Below are 19,034 nucleotides of genomic sequence, written 5' to 3'. Positions count from 1 at the left end.
GCTTTTGATTAAAATCCAGTTGCCTGACTTAAGAACTGGCCTGTATTAACTGCAGGAAGGCTAGCCTAGGAACTGTGAGCCTCATCAAGAAAAGACGAAGCTTGCCAAGAATTTCCAGCCCCTTCCCAAACTATAACAAGCATTAATATAATTCAGGTTCAGCACTTTCATATAACTGGTATTTTAATGGCATGAATGCCTGTATAACATAATTTGAAAACAACAAATCTCAACCCATCCTGAAGCTTTACATTTCACAGAACAAATAAATTCCAAATTGGGATATTTTAATTTTTATCAAAGCCTTGCTTCACATTAGCTGTTCTTCTTGCCCTGATGCAAAACACTGCCCAAAGCACAAAAAGCTCCGTTTTGGCTTGGCCGGGCTTCCCCCGTCTGAAAACTCATCTTTCAGCTGTTTCGGACTTTCCCCATCCAACAAGTCATCCTTAACCAGCCTGCTGTTAGGAGAATCCTTAATTGAGCTGCTGAAATTCGCAGTTAGACATGGGTGTGTTGCAGGTAAAGCAGTAAGTGAAGCTGTTAGCATTTGTATGACCTCCTCAAAATTGGGTCGCACATTCGGGTCTTCTGCCCAACATGACTTGAGAACAAAGACTAGCTCCTCAGGTAATCCATCCGGAAGGGTTGGCCTCGCATTCTATCAACAAAACCCATTTTATGAATTGCAACCTTTATCATGCTGGTACAAGTCTCAAGACTGAAGTCTACATAGGATGCCAAATGTACCCACCTTAAAAGCCGCTGCATATGCAGCTTGAAGATTTGACATGCCTTCAAAAGGCATCCTGTTGGTTACAAGCTCCCATAGCACTATTGCAAAACTATATACATCCACCTTCTTGTTATAATGTTTCTTGTCACCGCATCTCAAGGTAACAGTACTATAAAGCTGTGAACAGAATAGTACGTCAGGACATGAAGGGGTGGGGTCAGGCCCCCAAAGAGATAGAAGTAATGAATCAAAACATTAAGCTTTTTGTTTTTTTTGTTAAGTATAAAAGAAAAGCAATTTAAACACCATGGAGCTATCAAATAATACCAAACTTTGTTAACACCTATCTGCCATAACTGTGCAGCAATGCTCTCCTTCGATACTCTACACTAATTCTAACTACATTTACTCTACAAGTATAAACCAACTTAAAACATCACCTCAGGGGCCATCCAGCGGTATGTTCCTGTCTCTGCAGTCATCATCTCTGTAAGTGATTCTTCTCGAGCCAACCCAAAGTCGACAAGCTTAACAGACTTTTGATCCGCTGTCAACAGAAGATTATCTGCATATAATGATGTTGCGCTGTCAGACACACTACTTTGAAGTAAAAACTTATCCACCTTTCTTTTCTTCATAACACATGAAAACTGAAAACATGCAAGCATACTGCTAATATATAGCCAATCAACTCAAGGGACATAGGACAGGATGACAGTGTGTGAGGCTTGAGCTTTGCGTGTAAACACCAGTTCACAACAGGCATACAGCAGAACAGGACCTTTGAGGACTGACAGGCAGATGAAGCAAAGAAAAAAGAAAGCTGCAGACAGATTGGATGCTGCAGCACTTGGAACCATTGTTTGATGTGCTTGCTGGAGGCATTCGCACATGACCATTGTGATCACAGAGACAGCCTGCACATGTGCACAGGAGCAGGGTGGAGGCAATCCCATTCCTTCTCCTGAGCACTGACCTCTTCAGTAGCAAGGCATTGCCTCGCCTCACCTTAGAACTAGAGGAATTCTCCTTGTCCTTGTTCTCACAAGTAGGCTGATCAATGGGACTATGCTACATAACAGTCGGTTGCCATGTCATCACCTGCCTGATGCCTGCTCTTGGACTGCCTCGAGAATCCAAAGCCTAATGAAACCAGCCTTCATTCTTGGCAAGCATGATATAAACCTGATTTAACTCAAATTACAGCAAGCATTAAATACACAAATCTGGAAATATACACTTTACCACTTATCTTGGACAGCTGACACCCAATTGGCCCCAACAACTGGCACCCTTGCAGTATTTCTTTAACTGTATTGCTCTAATTTGAAGTACAAAGAGATATAAACTGATCCCTGTTCAAATTCAATACAATGGGCTGTCATAAATGACCAGCACTGCTTGGGCACAATTTGCCCCTTGATAGTACAACAATCCGGGCACAGATTGGGTCACAATCTCTTGCATGCAAGCCACAACAATTTGAGAATGGGCACCCCTTGGTTCAGCTGCAAATATCTTGCCTTGAGCTGCTACTCCAAGTTTAGGGTCTTCAGTAATAGCAATTTCTGCAATTGCTCTTTACCCCAAGCTGGAATTGGCTGAGAACTACAAAGGGCTAATTGGTAGATGAGAGAGAAAATCAGCTGAAAGGAGTATCTTTTGATCAGTAGCTCTAATGGCAATTCTGATGGTGCCAACAGCTTCAAACGGAGGTAAAGCCCCAGTGTGCCTGACAAGCCCTCCTCTTCCAGCACCACCTCTCACTGATGCCGAGAAGGAGACCTGCTGCCCCAGTCTTGTCGCACTGTGCGATCAGCTATCACCTCTCATAGAGCTCATCCAACAACTCCTTCCTCCCTCAGACTCTAAATGCCAGAATAACCCTCACCCATCCCCCAAACAGCCCTTCTCCATTTTGCATGGGAAGTTTTAACAAGTGGCAACCTATTTTGCCACTTGGCAGCTTTCCAAAAGTAATTTCCAGCTTTAATTAATTAATTTTAAGAATTTACTTTCTGAAAATTAATTAAATAACCATTTGACCCTGCCCAAGAACAAGCTAGTGCCCATTCACATAAATTGTGCTAACCCCCACTGGACATTCAATTGTCCCACACATTAATTGACCTAGGACATGCATTAATTAAATAATTAATGCCTAGCCCCAATATCACTGCTCGACATTTAATGGCCCAATTAATGGCCTAGGTCCAAACTGACACTAGGAACCCATAGGTACCTGTCTAGCATAACTTTATACAACTTTTGCCAATGTCACCCACTAATCACTTTGGTCATTGTGTATTCATAGTCACTTAACTGACTTTGCACTTCACATGTGCATCTCACATGTGCACAACTTAACAATGCCAAATGCTAAGCATTAAACATACATGTCTTTGTGACAATTAAGAAGGGACTCTCTACTCCAAGCCTCCAAATTTTCCCATCCTCCTTTCATCTCCACCTCTAAATGAAATTGTGCTACCATAGCTAAGAGTATTGTGACTTGACCATGAGTATAGCACAAAGAAAACCAGCAAGAAATCCTTTTGCCTCATCTTGAGTGTGCCATCATTTCCCCCAAGGGATTGTGGTGCTTCAACGTCTCACTTGTCCACAATGAACCCTTGATATATATGTGTACCCATTCCCATTGGATGCAAAAGCATAGCCCCTTTATTCACCAAGGTCGAATGACATGAGAGCCAATGTGCTATTAGCTCCCAGGCCCAAGGTTGAGCCCATTTGGCTCTATGGTTGGGAGGAGATTCTAAGTTCTACTACTCATATGTTCGTGGGTATGGCTTGTGTTGTGTCTCCCATGCAGGTTGGATTCTAGGTGGACATTTCAACAAGAATTGGCAAAGATAACATGCAAGGAAAGACATTTGCCAAGGAGTTCATCTGAAGACAACCAAGTAGATCAAGGACAGGCATAGTGAAAGTATAGTATGATAATTTATAAATATGGGATAGGGATAGAGATGATGTTGCAGTCAAGGATGGGGGATGGCCAAACAAGAAACAAGGATGGGGAGTGAGGGATAGCATATTCTTCAAAGATGTGGTTTTTATTTACTAGCAACTTTAAGCTCATTACTTCAAAGTATATGAGAAGTAAACAAATAAAGAAAAACATTTTAAGATTTGGAAGCATCAATTTCATTGAGATTTACCGAAACATATCATATAAGCAACATCAAATGAGTATTGAACATGTCATACACAAAATGAGATACAAGAATGTCCAAATATACATTGTTGCCGGAAGTTGAAACCTAATGTATAGGAATAGCAAACTGTTGCAACTCTGGCCCATTTGAACTAAGACATCGATCACAAGGCAACCTCAACCCCTCTTGTGCATGCAAACAAACATAAGAACCACGAAACAACCTATAAGCAACAAGTAGTCATTGATTTTATGCCTTATATCTCCATCAAGCACCATATGATCTAGGACAAGCCTCCAACCTTCACTCACCTTATTAACATTCTCTTCATCTTTGCCTTGAAACATTAGTGTTGCATTTAAAGGCGAGCTACAAGCATTCCATCTCATGAAAACCATGATCATTGGGTCTTATTGTATTTGTCCACATCAAGCACTAACTCTTCCAATTTGCTTATCATCCTCTACATGGCCTCATACACTTTCCAATACAAGCATTAGGTGAAGATGTTGGCATATACCTTAAAAGAAGTCTAGTGACGTGTTGTGCATGATGCATTTCCTAATGCAAAAGTGGCTCTAAATACCTCGAAGATTGGTGGTTCCACAAATGTTGTAAGGTCAATGGCAACATGTGTGGGCATGCATCTGGTTGTGACGAGAAACTTCATGTACAAGCACACTTTTTAGTGTCTGGGCTCATACAAAAACTAGGCTCTTACTTTGCCTCACCAAAAACTAGGATCTTGCTTTGTTTGCCCCACTCATCCACCATCGTCAAATGTGTTGAGAAATAGACAAATGATGTATGCTCCAATAAGAGATATCCTAAATCCCATATGCATAGTAAGGAGAGTGGAACAACCCAACTTCTGTAAAGAATTGTACTTAACTATCACTTTCATAATGGTGAATACAATATCATGATGCTTTCCTCTTTCAGTTAGTGTCATTGTCATTGTCAGTCCAATACACAAGATTGTCTTTATGAGTCCAAGCTTCCATCTTGGAACCTAATTCACTTGTGTAACAGTTGTCTACTCATTGTCCATGTCAACATGAATTTAGTCTTCATCTTCCAACCTCCATTGCTCCTACCATGCTCTAGATCCAACATTTTAATATGGTATTAAAGCTCAACTAAGCATGGTAGCTCCTCACTCTGCTTCTCCAACTCCCTTTAACTTTTGCCCAGCTTGGTATCAGCTCAAGACTTCATTTCCTACTCCAGCTTCACCTTCACCTTCATTGGAGCTTTCATCGCTGCCATGGACAGCAATATCCTGTTTGCTTTGTAGCACCTAGATCTCTCTCCATAGTCAATATCTCCACACGATTTCTTCTGGAGATCTTTCTCTCTACTCAAGGCGCACCATCCTATCACATTACAGCTCAACATTGTTGATCGCAGAGCTCAACATTGTGCTTTTCCCTATTCACTGTCTGTTTTTGCATCGCCTGCAATTCATACATCGATTCTCTCCCTGCCTGGCGTGATTCATTGTGTGAGCTTAGGGCTTTGGAAGGCCTACACATGAGCTTCCTCACAAAATTTCAGCCCAAATGCTTCATTGTAGCTGCTGAAATCAAGAAAAAACCAATCGCCTATCCTGAAACCCTAAAAGGGCAGCCATAGCCAAGTTTTCTCAAGGTCATAAAACCTTTCATTTTCTTACTCCTCTCAGTCCACTAAAGACTCTATCACTCTGGTCTTACTAAGCACTTAATTTCTAGCAAAGCATCACACTAAATCAGCAAGCAAGAAGAAGATCAAGCATCAATATCCGACATTAGGCTCCAAGATAATTTTTTTTTAATACTCATGCACTGTTGTTAAATACTAATCATCTTGAGTCTCTTGACACATTGAAGTACAACTCTTTTGCTGGCTGATTTTCTGCTGATCAAAAATGGCAAAGCTCGAACAAATAGCAAAGTTCAATGAAAAAGGCTTCCATGCTTGGAAGGAAAAGACCATGTACCACCTCATGAGGAAAGACCTCTAAGATCTCTTTGAAGATAATGAAAGTGATGCAGATGGTGGGAAAGAAGATTCAGAAAGCGGAATCCTTGCAATAGCTCCACCAAAAACCAAAGAATGGAAGAAGATGAATAGCAAGGCACTAGACATCATTGCCTAGGGACTAAGTGATGATGTGCTACATCATATCTCTAGCATTAGAGATGCTAGAACTGCTTGGGAGGAACTTGACAAGATGTTTGGTACCCAAGCAAAGAATTCAAATGTAAAATTACTTATGCAGTTTTATAAACTGGATATAAAAGATAGTGCTTTCATGACCATACACATTAACAAGTTCAAGAGCCTAAAAACCCAACTTGCAACTCTTAAGAAGAATATTGATGAAGATGAAGCAATAGCCATACTGCTTGCAAGTGTAAATAAGGACCCATATAAGAATCTTGTGTCCAACCTAAGTAATGTTCCAAGTCTCTCACTTGAAGATATTGAGCACTCACTACTTGATGGAAAAAGTAAAGTTAAAAGCAAGCATGCAAAGGAACACACCACCAACAACAGTCTCTTGTACACCAAGAGCACTTATGAAGCAAGAGGCTATGGTCGAAGACTCAGCACCAACAACAACAAGGATCTGATTATGTCATTACTGTGGTAAGACTGGCCATACAGCCAATGAATGTTTCCACAAGAAAAGAGCACATCAAATACAAAATGATCACCGTCAGAACCAATTCATGAACGAAGAAGAAGAAGAAGAAGATGCTTCCGCTACCATCAATGACTGACAGATTGTTCTAAAGAATTTTCATTGTATCTTTCATATGTTTTTTTCATAGTGGATCTCTATTTTTCCCTTAGTGATTTTGCTTTGTAAAAACCCTTACAAAAGATGTAAAGTTTCAAGCTTTAACTTGACTAGGCTGCCTATGAGCTAGTCTCTTGGGCCATGTCACCATGTAGGGGGGGTGTAAAAGCCAACAAGTGTAGGGACTCATCATTTGAGGGGGATGTTGAGAAATAGACAAATGATGTATGCTCCAAGAAGAGATATCCTGAATCCCATATGCACAATGAGAAGAGTGAAACAACCCAACTTCTATAAAGCATTGTACTTGACTATCACTTTCATACTGTTGAATACAATATCATGATGCTTTTCTCTTTCACTTAGTGTCATTGTCATTGTCAGCACAAGATTGTTTTTATGAGTCCAAGCTTCCATCTTGAAACCTGATTCACTTGTGTAACAGTTGTCTACTCATTGTCCATGTCAACATGAATTTAGTCTTCATCTTCCAACCTCCATAGCTCCTGCCATGCTCTAGATCTGACATTTTAACAAAATACATAGCTTACATGACCACGAACACAACTCTATCCTACTTAATGGGCAATTGGCATTGGTTTCATCCCACCATGACCATGTCTCTAATCATCTACCTCAACCTTAAACACGACAGGAGATCACAATGAAATATGGGTCAAAATTGTCACATTTAGCCAAACTAGGGAGCATTTAGAAATCCATATTCCATCTAAGATAGCATATCCCCTCTCAAGGATGCAAAGATGGCTGACCCTTGTGGAGGGACGGATGCAAGGACGTACCCAAATCTAGGGAGACGTTTCTTCTGTAGGAGCAATGATCTCTCATCTCAAGGGCTCCCCCAATTACTATGCATGGCAAGTTGATACATTTGTATGGCCTCATTTTGAAACCCGAGAACTTTGCCGAGTAGAAATAGTTTGTTGTTGCTCGGCCAACATAGATATATCACATGCCTTGATGTGATGAGCATGACAAGTTGAAGCTCTAAAATTGTAAGGTATTAATCTAACATTATGAATTTATGTGGTGAAGAGCAAATGAGAGGCAACATCAAGGTGGTAAGTTGATAGCTGCATATTTGCACATCTTGACATCAATAAGATGTTTCTAATGCTTGAATTTCACCTTTTCCCCTAGGTCTATTTAAATTTCAAAAGGAATTTTCTAAAACATTTCTTCCTCATTTTCTGATCATATAAAAGACTATTTCCTCTGCTTAAAGTATCTTCTCCTGTTTATCTACTTCAGATGAATCCTCTATTACAATTTCTAATGGTGGAGGCCTTTCATAAGGCTTCAGAAGATGGATATGAAAAGCATTGTGAATTCTCCAATGCTCTAGAAGTCGTAATCTATATCAAATATCATTAATCTTTTCAGTGACTTGAAATGGCTCATAATTTCTTACTACGAGCTTAGTGACTTGGGATAATGGCTTGTTAGAGCTATTTAGACGAGCTTTGTCAAATTTCAGTCACACCCAATCTCCTTTTTGTAAAATCAATTGCCTTTGATACTTATCTGTTGTTGCTGGAAAGCTCATCTAACTTGGGCAACTCCTATATCCATATCACGCATGAACTCATCGGTATGAGATATCTCCTCCTTGATTTTGAGAATAGGTAATAATAGTGGTTTTACATATATTATCTCAATTGGCCCTTTTGGCCATCTTTAAATAGAAAGATGAACATTTAATAATATCTTGAAATACTTAAATAATACAAATAGCATTTCAAAATACATGAGCATCAAATTGATTTGGAATCATTGAGCCAATATCTCTTGATAATAATTGATATATAAAAGGCTTGTTACACCTACTACGAGGGAGCACATCAACAAGATTAAGCAGATTCGATTTGAGTTAGCATCATGTGGTCGGGTGGTGGAGTCTAGGGACTAGGATGTTACCTTGCTTACCCATTTTTCCTCCCCTAGGTATGATGTCTTTTATACCAATTTTCTTACCTCACATGCTAGTGTGACTTTAACTTGGGAGAAATCAGTTCCATTAGTGCTTGAGCAGGAGGCTCGGCATTCTAAGACTTTTGGTGGGTCAGGAACGATCGTCAAGGCTTTTCACTATAGGTTCCACTAGGGGAGGGAAGAAAAAAGAGAAGGGTAAGAAAGACTAGGAGGACAAAGGGAAGAAAAAAAAGGAAGGATTTGAAAGCTACTATTCTTAAATTCAAGAGTCCACTTCCATGAGTTCATAAGATTGATTTGGCTACAAATATTGTACCAAGGGGTGCCTTTATTCCAAAACAGGTACCCATACAAAGGATCAATGTTGTGGCTAGTTGGAATGATGGTGTGAGCAGCAAGAAGCAATCGCCAAACAGCACCAAGTGCTCCATTCTGATGTAGAACAGCAGTGTGGACAGTTTCAAGCAGTCGCTGAATGGCAGCACTCATTGAGCAGTAAGAACTAGTGTTTTGGGGCCTGAAGGCTGTGTATTAGCACAGCAACAGCAACGCCAGCAAGGAATCATGGCATGGCATGCTGTAGTAGGTATCACCATCAGCAGCAGCAGTTGTAGGGGCTGGTAATGATGCTGGCAAGGGTTGAAGAAGTAGAACATAGCAAGGGCAAGCGTGTTGAGGTGAGGGTGGCATGGAAGAGAAGATGTGGGACTGAAGAACAATGATAAGGAATTACATGGGATGAAGAATAGCTCCCTCTATATTACATAGGGTTGGGCAGGTACCAACCAACACGAACTTTTTAAAATTCATATAATTCAGCCTGTTGTAGAGCTAATTGGCCTAATTGAGAGCCTTGCTCAACAGTATCTTCACCTACGTTCTAGTATCTACACATAGGATACAACTGCCAACAATCCTCCCTTCATGGCAGTTACTTGGTTTGTGATCAAATACAGAGTTCAGTGTTCCTTTGTCTACTCTATGCTCTTTCATTTTACTTTTGTACCTTACTATTATACAAGTTCACTGAAGAGACTCAGGTTGCCAACAAGGCTTTCACATTTACCAATCGAGCCTTACAAATGGAACCATCAAAGTCCTTTGTCTATTTTCTAGCTTGATGAATATACCAGCAAGAAACATTCAGTAGCCTATATAGAGAATAATGAATTTTGAAGTAACTATTATCATTCTATGGACATTGCTTAGGTCCATTTTGAAGTAACCATTCTCATTTAATGGTATTGCATATGGACCTAAAGTAATATTGCATTCAGACATGTCCAGTTGGGTACTTTCCAGATTTTTGCTTGCAGTCAGGCACTAGACCACATAGAAAGAGATATAGTTTAGAACCATTTATTGCACCAACTGAAGAATGTAGGCAGTAAGTCATTTTTAGATATACCAGTTGTCACCTGGATTCTGATCCTTAATGAAAGATTGTGTATCAAAAGAAAATCTTAGGTCTTGCATACAAAACAATGTCGTTTGTGGGCAAATAGCTATAAACACATTAGAAAAAAGTGCTTTTATGATGCCGGACAAAAATGCTCTGTGATGGTACAAATACACCTTACCAGGTTTCAAATCTCTGTGAATGATACCATTTGCATGAAGACAGTCCATAGCGTGTGCAATATCCAACGCAAAGTTGATAGCAACACAAAGGTCCAACTGTTTGGGGCGCAAACTGAGAAGATGCTTCCGAAGGGACCTTCCTGGCAGCAGCTCTGTTGTTATAGCCATAACTGGATCCTTGCATGCGCCTATAAACTTCAAATGATAACAAGAGACAAACAAATCAATTACATTATATTTCCAAGTTTTGCATCAAACGCATCGCAGTTTAGAAGAATAATGTGCAACCAAACTGTCATAAGATAATCTGCATGTTTATTATCGATAGAGTCATTTAACACAGTCAATCTGTAACTTCTACCATCTAGCTTGTCACGGCAGCAAAGAACACGGAGAGAGGTATTATACCTTCACCAAATTCTTGTGCTGCACTCTGGACATCATTTCCACTTCCCGGGCAAATCGCGCCTCAAGCTTCTTTTGTTCTTCTGTTGTTTGTGCCCGCTGAAGCACTTTGATAGCAACACTCATATCACGATATCTAAAGCCAGGCATTCACAAAATTGCCAAGGTTAGAATATCAGAAGCATTCTTATGCATACACTTAGTTGACTCTCTTTTATAGTGTGTGCTCTGAGTAGCTAATGGTTAGGATGTGTGTGTGCTGAGTAGCTTACAAGGAATCTGCACTACTGAGGCAATATAAGTTTATACTTGCCTCCCAGAATTCGTAGAATGCATAATCATGGGAGCAGACAAAAGGAAAAAAAACTCTGCCTGCTTTGACATCAACCTATGTTACCTAATATATGGAAGTTACTCATCGGAGTACATACAGAGCTAATCACACTGAATGACAGGATTGTACTGCATATATAACCTACCAAAGAAACATCAGATAATGCAATTAACTGAGTTGCAAGATTCATGTAAAACATGATGGATAAAGCTTTCATGAAGTTTGACAAGAGATTGTGAAAAGTCATACCTTCCTTCATACACTTTCCCGTGTGCACCTTCACCAATTTTTGTTCCAACTCTGAGATTATTAGGATCTATGATCCATTTCTTGTCAAGCTTAAGCTCCCATTCAGAGCTCGGATTCGGGGTGCTGGTCACCCGCGGCTCTTTCACTGTGTCCCTTTGACGATGATGAGCCACAGGCAGCCGAATCTTCGCTGTAGTCTCTCTTTTTGACAAAAGCCTCTGCCCTTCTTCCCCATTGTGGTCTTTATGTCCCATGTGAGGTTGGTAAAGGTTATATCAGTCTACCAAAAAATCGGGCTACCCCTCTTGCTCTTATATCAAAATCCCAAGCTCCGGCATTGTGTGTGATCCTGTCAAAGCTTCATGGCTTCCGCCGATCAGCCTTGTCTCTGTGATAAGGGAATGGCATAGATAGAGCAAACATTAAATGCAAAGACGCTCCCTTGATTGCCAACCAGACCTCTGAGTCTCCATGGAACGAGGTATCTAAATATATATAGGCGTAGATTGCAACTTGAGGAGTTATGTCCTTTTTTCGGTGAATGCAGTGAAATTTTTGAGAGAAAAAGAGCAGTGAAAACAGGGGGGTAGCAGTATTATTTGGTTAAAAAACAGGGAATGGATTAGAGAGGGGAGGATGGAGGATGATGAATAATGACATTGCCACAGAGAGGGCAATTGGATCAGGCCTGAGAGGGGAGGGATGAAGAATGATTAGCTGCCCAAAAGGACATTATTGAATGAAGGGCCAAGGGCCGGGAGAGAGAGAGAGAGAGAGAGAGAGATGCATATTGGGTTGAAGGCAGGAGGAGCTGCAGAGGAGTGGGAGAGTCAAAAGGCCCAGACCGCTGTGGTTGGCCCATCACTCTTAAGTTTGTTACATAAATAGCTCATAACCATTTCTTTGCTCTTTTTTCTTTCTTTAAAATCTAGCCTTCCCAACAAAAACCCAACTAACTCTTTCTTAGTAAAAGCCATGCAAAATTTTACACCCTTGAGGCTCAAGAATATTTGTCCTCAACTAACCCTTTCCTCATGAAAAGCCATGCAAAAATTTTACACCCTTGAGACTCAAGAATATTTGTCCTCTTCATTTATTTATATCTCTCTTCAAAAGCAACTTTTTAGCATCGTACAATCTCCGAAGTGTTGAGATCCACAAGATGAGAAACAAGGGTTCATGTATGGTTCACAAAACATGGCTAGATTGGATGGGGTCATAGACTCCATTCTGAAGGCATGACAAGTGATTAACTTGCTTTTTCGCGACAGCAATTGATAGCAAAGGGTGAATGTTCAGTCTAAACTTTGAAGGCTAAGCATAGATTCTATCCACTATCCCATATTTTTGCCGCCCGTAAGAATCTCATTACATCATGACTAGGGATGTGTTATTTTCATATTGACAAGGTCATGTGTATGTGGCCTAAACTAAGCCACTAAACGACGGCCTCCCATGCGGGACTACCTAGCTATGTGTTTAAAGAGAAAAAGAGAAAAGAATCGACAAGTTGTACACTCATCCCTAAGGATGTTTGGACTTCTCAAACCACCCTTCATCAACTTCCATGTTTAAAATAAAGTATTAAGTAACTACCATTTCCTTTGAAATCATTGTCTACTCTAAGGAAGAAGGTTAACTTGTTCCCCACTTGAATATAGACTTTTTGTATATCCAACTATACTACTAAGTAATCGATATATGTACATCGGGTAAGATGAGAAAAGAGAATAAATTTTCTTGGGAAAACATTGTCTCAAGCTGTAAGGAAGAAAATTTGGCCCTTTTGAATGTGTCTTTTTTATAATGTGGATTTGTATTGAATAGAAAAAAGTAAACTTAGTTACAACATCTTCCATCTTATGATGTAGTTTTAGACCGAGGTGCTAGCTTTTTGGCACTCCATTTATGGTGACTGGCAATTGAGCACCCCTTCTATTGTTGGTATTGAGCCTTCAAATTCGGAGGTTCCTAGAGGATGTCCGCATACTAATGAAGGGCCCTTTTAAAGGTGCTAAGACCAAAGAGGCATGTGATTAAAGTAGCTTATAAGTACATGCATATGTGCAAATAAGTTTGGGGGGCTAACCTGATCATCTTACTTGAATATAGACTAGAAGATAACTGAAAAGTCCATAAGAACTCAAGATTGCAAAATTTCTAAGAAGAGTACATGGATCTATGTCTAATCCCCATTGAAGATAAGGTAAATTCAACATAAAAATAAAATAAGAATAGCTCTTTCAAGAAGTTTTCAAAGTTCCACTCACCCCTTCAAAGGTGATAGGAACATGGAATAATGGAATACTTCTCTAATGAAAGTCTATCAATGCCATTTAGACTATAACATTTTCTTTAAAAGATGCTTAAATTTACTATTATGATTGTGAACTCCTTTATCATTTTCACTTCTTTCAACTCTGGTATTGTGAACAAGATTGTCTTTTTCACTCCTTTGAAATCTCCTTATGTGCAGGGAAAATGGTTTGTATGAAAGGGAACAACATGAAAAGGAACAAAAGCAATTTTGAATACAACATAAGACAAACACAAAAAGAGTTCTAAACTGTGAGAATTTTCATAGTTTACAAATAGTTTACTTCCATGTGGAGTTCAGAGAACAAAAAGGGTCCCATCATTCTCAAGGAGAATGATGGCAAAAGGAGCCAAATGAGGAGGGCCAAGACATTATATTGAACTAAAATTAGTGCATCAATGATGATGTGGATGATGCATACTCTTCAAAACCCAATATGCCCTTTAGACGTTCAAGTTGTGCCATGGTGGCCTTAGGCCCCACTTCCTCTTCCATTCCTCGTGTGTATTTTATATTGGTTGCTATTCTCATATCAAGGTTCAATATCTTCTAGAACATACAAGCCAGAACACCCTAAATCTTAAATCTTGGTTGTTCATGCGCTCTCTGTGTGTGTGTATTAAATATATTTGTATACGCATGCATATATATACAAACGTACATGTGTTTGGACAAAATATGTCTAGCTTGGGAGTGTCTTAGCCCAATAAAATCTCTCTCTCTCTCTCTCTCTCTCTCTCTCTCTCTCTCTCTCTCTCTCTCTCTCTCTCTCTCTCTCTCTCTCTCTCTCTCTCTCTCTCTCTCTCTCTCTCTCACTCATATATCCATGTCTTTCTTTTAGCTTGCACAATGGACACTTTAGTGTTGACATTCATCTGTGCACAAATTTTAGGACTTAGCATGTAGCCCTTTGAGGTGTTCAAATATTGTGTGAACATAAACTTTTTATGCTCTCCCAAGACGTTTTTGAGCTCCATGTCTATATATAAAGGTTGGAGCCATATCAACAATGTTGATTGAGTGTCATATGTTGGCCTAATTTATAAAAGAGAACTACTATAGGAGATTTGAAAGATGGTATAAGCTACTCAAATTACCAAGTTAAATTCTTTTGAAAAGGAGACCAAACATGATGGTGTAAATTCTCAAAGCAACACAATAATGACAACAAAACATTCAACACATGTATCCTTGAAATTGATTTAGATCGAGTACATCTTTATTGAACATCGTGACAACAAAACCTCTAATTCCCAAGTGGATAGAATAGATAAAAATAATTTGACTTTTCCCTTCCCTGAAAAGAGGCGTGTAAAACAAGGACTCACATGCCCAAAAATGCCTCCCTTGGTGTCTCTTCCCTTGGGCCCTTATAGTGTCTTGTATTATTATCTTCAAAAGTTTTAGATGATAAGTTGAAAGAAAAATTACTTGCCATAAGGATATAAGCCCCATGTTAAAATTAGTGTTGATTGGTTACATAATACAAATAGTCTCATGAGTTTCCTTGAACTACCTAGCCACATTTCTTAATAGGCTAGGGGTTCCCAACTTCTAGAACTACTCCAAAAGACCATATGTAATTGTACGTTATTGGACATTTTTTATTGCCTTCTCTAATGTCTACAAGTGCTCCCAAAGCCTAAAACCATCAAAAGTTGGTGGATAATTTAGCTCATTTCCAGCGAAATCTACTTATAGAATCTAGTGGACATGTCAACTTATATTAAAGAAATTCCTTGTGAAGAATCCAAATCCCTTTAGCTTTGTTTGGCTTAGAAGTTTAACATTGTCATTACAACTAAAAATCTATATGACTAAATATAGTACTATAGCAAGCCTTCATCTATTTATGTCTTATGGAAGAAGAATAACTAGCAAATGAAGTTCTAAGTTTGGAATTTTCCAAATGTTGTTGATTGTCAAATACCAAAGTGCTTGATAATTGGTGTGTGGTTTCTTTGATGCTTACTATATTTAAAGATACTATGAAACATGGATTGAAGCATGTTTCCTTATCAACAACTTTGTAAAATGCACCTAAAGAAGTGAAGCACATTACCAGTAAAGGTGCCAGCACATGTGAGAACTAAGGCATTAATCATTTTGAATGTTCATTTCAACCATTATCATCCAAGAGGTTCTACATCATTGTCATGGCATGGACTACTTCACTAGGTAGTCTAGAGCTTAGAGAGTTTTCAAAGTGCTCACACACCCAATCAATTTTATTTTTCCATCATTGAAGAGATTCCCTTAAAACCTCACACATTTTCTTTTGGAAAGTGTGTTGAAAGATACATACATCAAGCATTGCAACAACCTTGTACCCATTGCCAAATCGAGTCCAAAAGTAAGGAATTCAAAAAGTTTAGTTAGAAGAAGCAAGATTGGGGTCACAAACACCTTGATGTTGCATGAGTATACAACATCATGTACAATTTCTAGAACACAACATTTATCCCACATAGTTTATAGATGTTTTTATTTGGTAATATTAGATTTTTATAAATGGCAAGCAAATCGCCTCCTAATTAGAGGTAAAGTGAGCTAGAAAGAGTGAACAAACTAGATATGTAGAGGGGAGAGAGAAATAAGAGAGAGAGAGGACATTAGAGGAAGGGAGAAATGGGTAGATAGAGGTAAAAGAAGAGCGATAGAAAAAGGGGAGATAGAGAGAGAGTATGTGTCTGTGTTAGTGTAGAGAGAGAGAGAGAGAGAGAGAGAGAGAGATGCCAAAAGAATATCTAATATTAAATTCACGATCATACACATGTTTTATGTGATTTGGGGTTCAATCCCTCTTGGGTCATTAGATTTCATGGTTCGATTCACTACTTCACACATTTCATGAGGTAGAAATACAAAAGGTGGTTCATTATTTCAAGTAAAGAGTACAAGACAAATAAATAGAGATACAAGAAAGAGTTTACTATTTCACATAATAGATTAAGTCAAAGAAACAAAGACAAAAAGAGAGAGACAAAGAGCGAGAGTGTGTACATACATGCCCAAAGTTAAACAAATATATTTCTCAAAGTAAACATATTGCAAAGTTTGTGCAACCATGTGATAAGGACTATGCATGCTCTTGGAGGAATTGATGACAACATTGACATGCTTTGATTCTCACTTCAATAGAAGCTTATAAATAGAACACGACAAACCTCTTATTTGAAGGGAGTGAGCCGAGAAAGTGGAAGCACGGAACAGAAGCAAGAGCTATGGTGGAAGGAACAACACACACACACACACACACAGACCCAAGATATAGGAACTTCAATAGTCATAATGTGTGACCGGCCTTACCTTTATTCAAATGTCATTGAAAGAATAAAGAATGAAGTGACAATGATGGGTGTCCACCAGCCTGCAGTGTACAAGTGTGTGGGTATGTGGGTACTATCAGTGTAACTAATACACGGGTGGCTAGGTACAGGCACCTTTATCCCCAAGAACCTCCCACTTAAAGCCGAATGTGTCCCCCAGTGAGGAGAGAACAAGAAAAGAGTGACACAATATAAATGTATATAAGTACAATAGGATGAGGAAAGATGTCATCTCACCCAATGCCCATCAACTTCCTAAGGAAGGCAAAACGCTCCATTGAGAGACTTTTAGTGAGTAGATATGCAGAATTTTGGTTAGCTGAGATCTTGATAGGCTCAATGGACTTGTCCTCAACGACCTCTCAAATAAAATGTTAGTGTATCTCAATGTGCTTCTTCTTCACATGGAAGACTGGATTCTTGGCCAAGTGAATAGCACTCATAGAATCCAAATGCAGTGTAGGGACCACATCAGTAATGCCAAGGTCTGTTGCCACCAAATGGCCTAAACAAAGAGCCTCCTTACAAGCCTCAGTGGTTGTAACATACTCTACCTCTGTAGTAGATAGGGCTGTGCATTTTTACACCCTGGACATCCAAGAAATAATACCTCCAACGAAGGTGAAGACATAGCTAGAGGTGGACTTTGTAGTGTCTACATGTCCTACATAATCAAAGTTAGTGTATCATCCCACGACTCCTATATCCTAGCCACCATAATAGATGCACATAGCTATTGTGTCCTTCAGGTACCTCATGATATCCTAGATGGCATCCCAATGCCGTCGGCAAAGTACAACCATATAGCATGTCACAACTCCTACTGCAAATGCTATGTCAGGACAAGTGGCTATCATGGCATACATCAAACTACCCATTGCAGATGCATAAGGGATCTTGGCCATCTCAGTCTTCTGCTCATCAGATTGCAAACATCCTATAGATGAAACCACTGAAGGGCCTTTTGGATATACTCCTACCGTCACAAGTAGAGGAGCCCCCTAGAGCAATCATGCATAATTTGCATCCTAGGATTATGTGAGGCCTATCCCATGTCCTTCATTTCAAAGCTCTTCTTGAGTTGACTCATCAAGGCATCCAACCCATCATGAGCGCTTCCAACAACAATCAACATATCATCCACATAGAGGATCAAAATCATAAGGCTACCATCACGAGCCTCCTTCTTGTTGTACCATTTCCTAGGTGCATGCTTAAGGCCATAAAGGCTCTTCCTTAATTTGCACACTATACTAGGTGTTCCCTGCCATATTCTACAAACTGCTTAGACTACTCCATGTAAATCTCATCATGCAAGTCCCCATGAAGAAAAGCCATCTTGACATCCATCTGATAAATATTCAAGTCAAGCTGAGTAACCAAAGCCAGTACCAAGCATAAGATAGTCATCTTCACAACAGGAGAAAAAGACTACATCAAAGTCTATACCATGGTCCTGCTTGAATCCCTTAGCAACCAATTTGACCATGCATCCCAACATGGGGCATCTCCAAGGGTACTTTTCAAATTGTACATCCACTTGCATGGCAAAGCATGCTTGCCACTAGGTAAAGGAATTGAATTCTACATATGATTTTCCTGTAGTGAGTCATACTCTGATTGCATGGCCCTCTCCCAAGAGTGACTATCACCTCTACATATGGCCTCATCATAAGTAAGAGGATCATCGGCATCTATCACCATAACATAATCCATAAAGGGCTCAAATTGTGTAGATTGGCGTCTATCTCTAGTAGACCATCTCAAAGCTAGCTATGGGGCCTATACATTTTGTGGAGCATCAAGGGCTTGGGTCACTGGAACATCAGTTGTTGCTAGATGCTGTCTAGTTGACTATACAATAGTAGGAGGTTCCTCCTAAAAGATCGCCCACACACCTCCATGACATGCTCAGGCTGCTCATGCATTTTCTCCTCATAGAAAACAACATCATGGTTGCAGGTGACCTTTCGAGCTTGCGGATCCCATAGTCGATACCCTATCTCACCTGCATCTCTGTAACCAAGAAAGATGCATTTCCTACACTTAGGATCCAACTTATTGCACTTGTCCTTGGGTACATGGTAGAAAGCCTCACAACCAAATATACGCAAATGAGCATATGAGGGAGGTTTTCTAGACTATACCTCCTTGGTAACTTGA

The 19,034-nt window shown here is 39.6% G+C and overlaps 1 protein-coding gene across 1 annotated transcript; it reads right to left on the bottom strand.

Moving 5' to 3' along the window:
* Nucleotides 1–225: 225 nt before the first annotated feature.
* On the bottom strand, nucleotides 226–12,089 carry LOC148033564 (serine/threonine-protein kinase STY13-like). The gene is made up of 6 exons (XM_087681508.1): nucleotides 11,226–12,089; nucleotides 10,646–10,778; nucleotides 10,237–10,432; nucleotides 1,177–1,301; nucleotides 755–913; nucleotides 226–661 (listed from the first exon to the last, which is right to left on the bottom strand). Exons 1-6 carry the CDS (start codon nucleotides 11,477–11,479, stop codon nucleotides 311–313), a joined length of 1,218 nt encoding a protein of 405 aa, XP_087537634.1. The 5' UTR covers nucleotides 11,480–12,089; the 3' UTR covers nucleotides 226–310.
* Nucleotides 12,090–19,034: the final 6,945 nt, after the last annotated feature.

Source organism: Lygodium microphyllum, chromosome 7 (genome assembly GCF_053477565.2).
Source record: "Lygodium microphyllum isolate KBCC chromosome 7, Lygodium_microphyllum_v1.1.10, whole genome shotgun sequence".
Taxonomy (NCBI): Eukaryota; Viridiplantae; Streptophyta; class Polypodiopsida; order Schizaeales; family Lygodiaceae; genus Lygodium; species Lygodium microphyllum.
This window is presented reverse-complemented; position numbering and strand designations above follow the sequence as displayed.

Coding starts and splice junctions, on each gene's coding strand:
- LOC148033564 (XM_087681508.1), bottom strand. CDS start 11,479: ATGGGACATAAAGACCACAATGGGGAAGAAGGGCAGAGGCTTTTGTCA. Junction 10,433..10,645: donor AGCACAAGAATTTGGTGAAG/GTATAATACCTC, acceptor TATCATTTGAAG/TTTATAGGCGCATGCAAGGA. Junction 662..754: donor CATATGCAGCGGCTTTTAAG/GTGGGTACATTT, acceptor TTTTGTTGATAG/AATGCGAGGCCAACCCTTCC.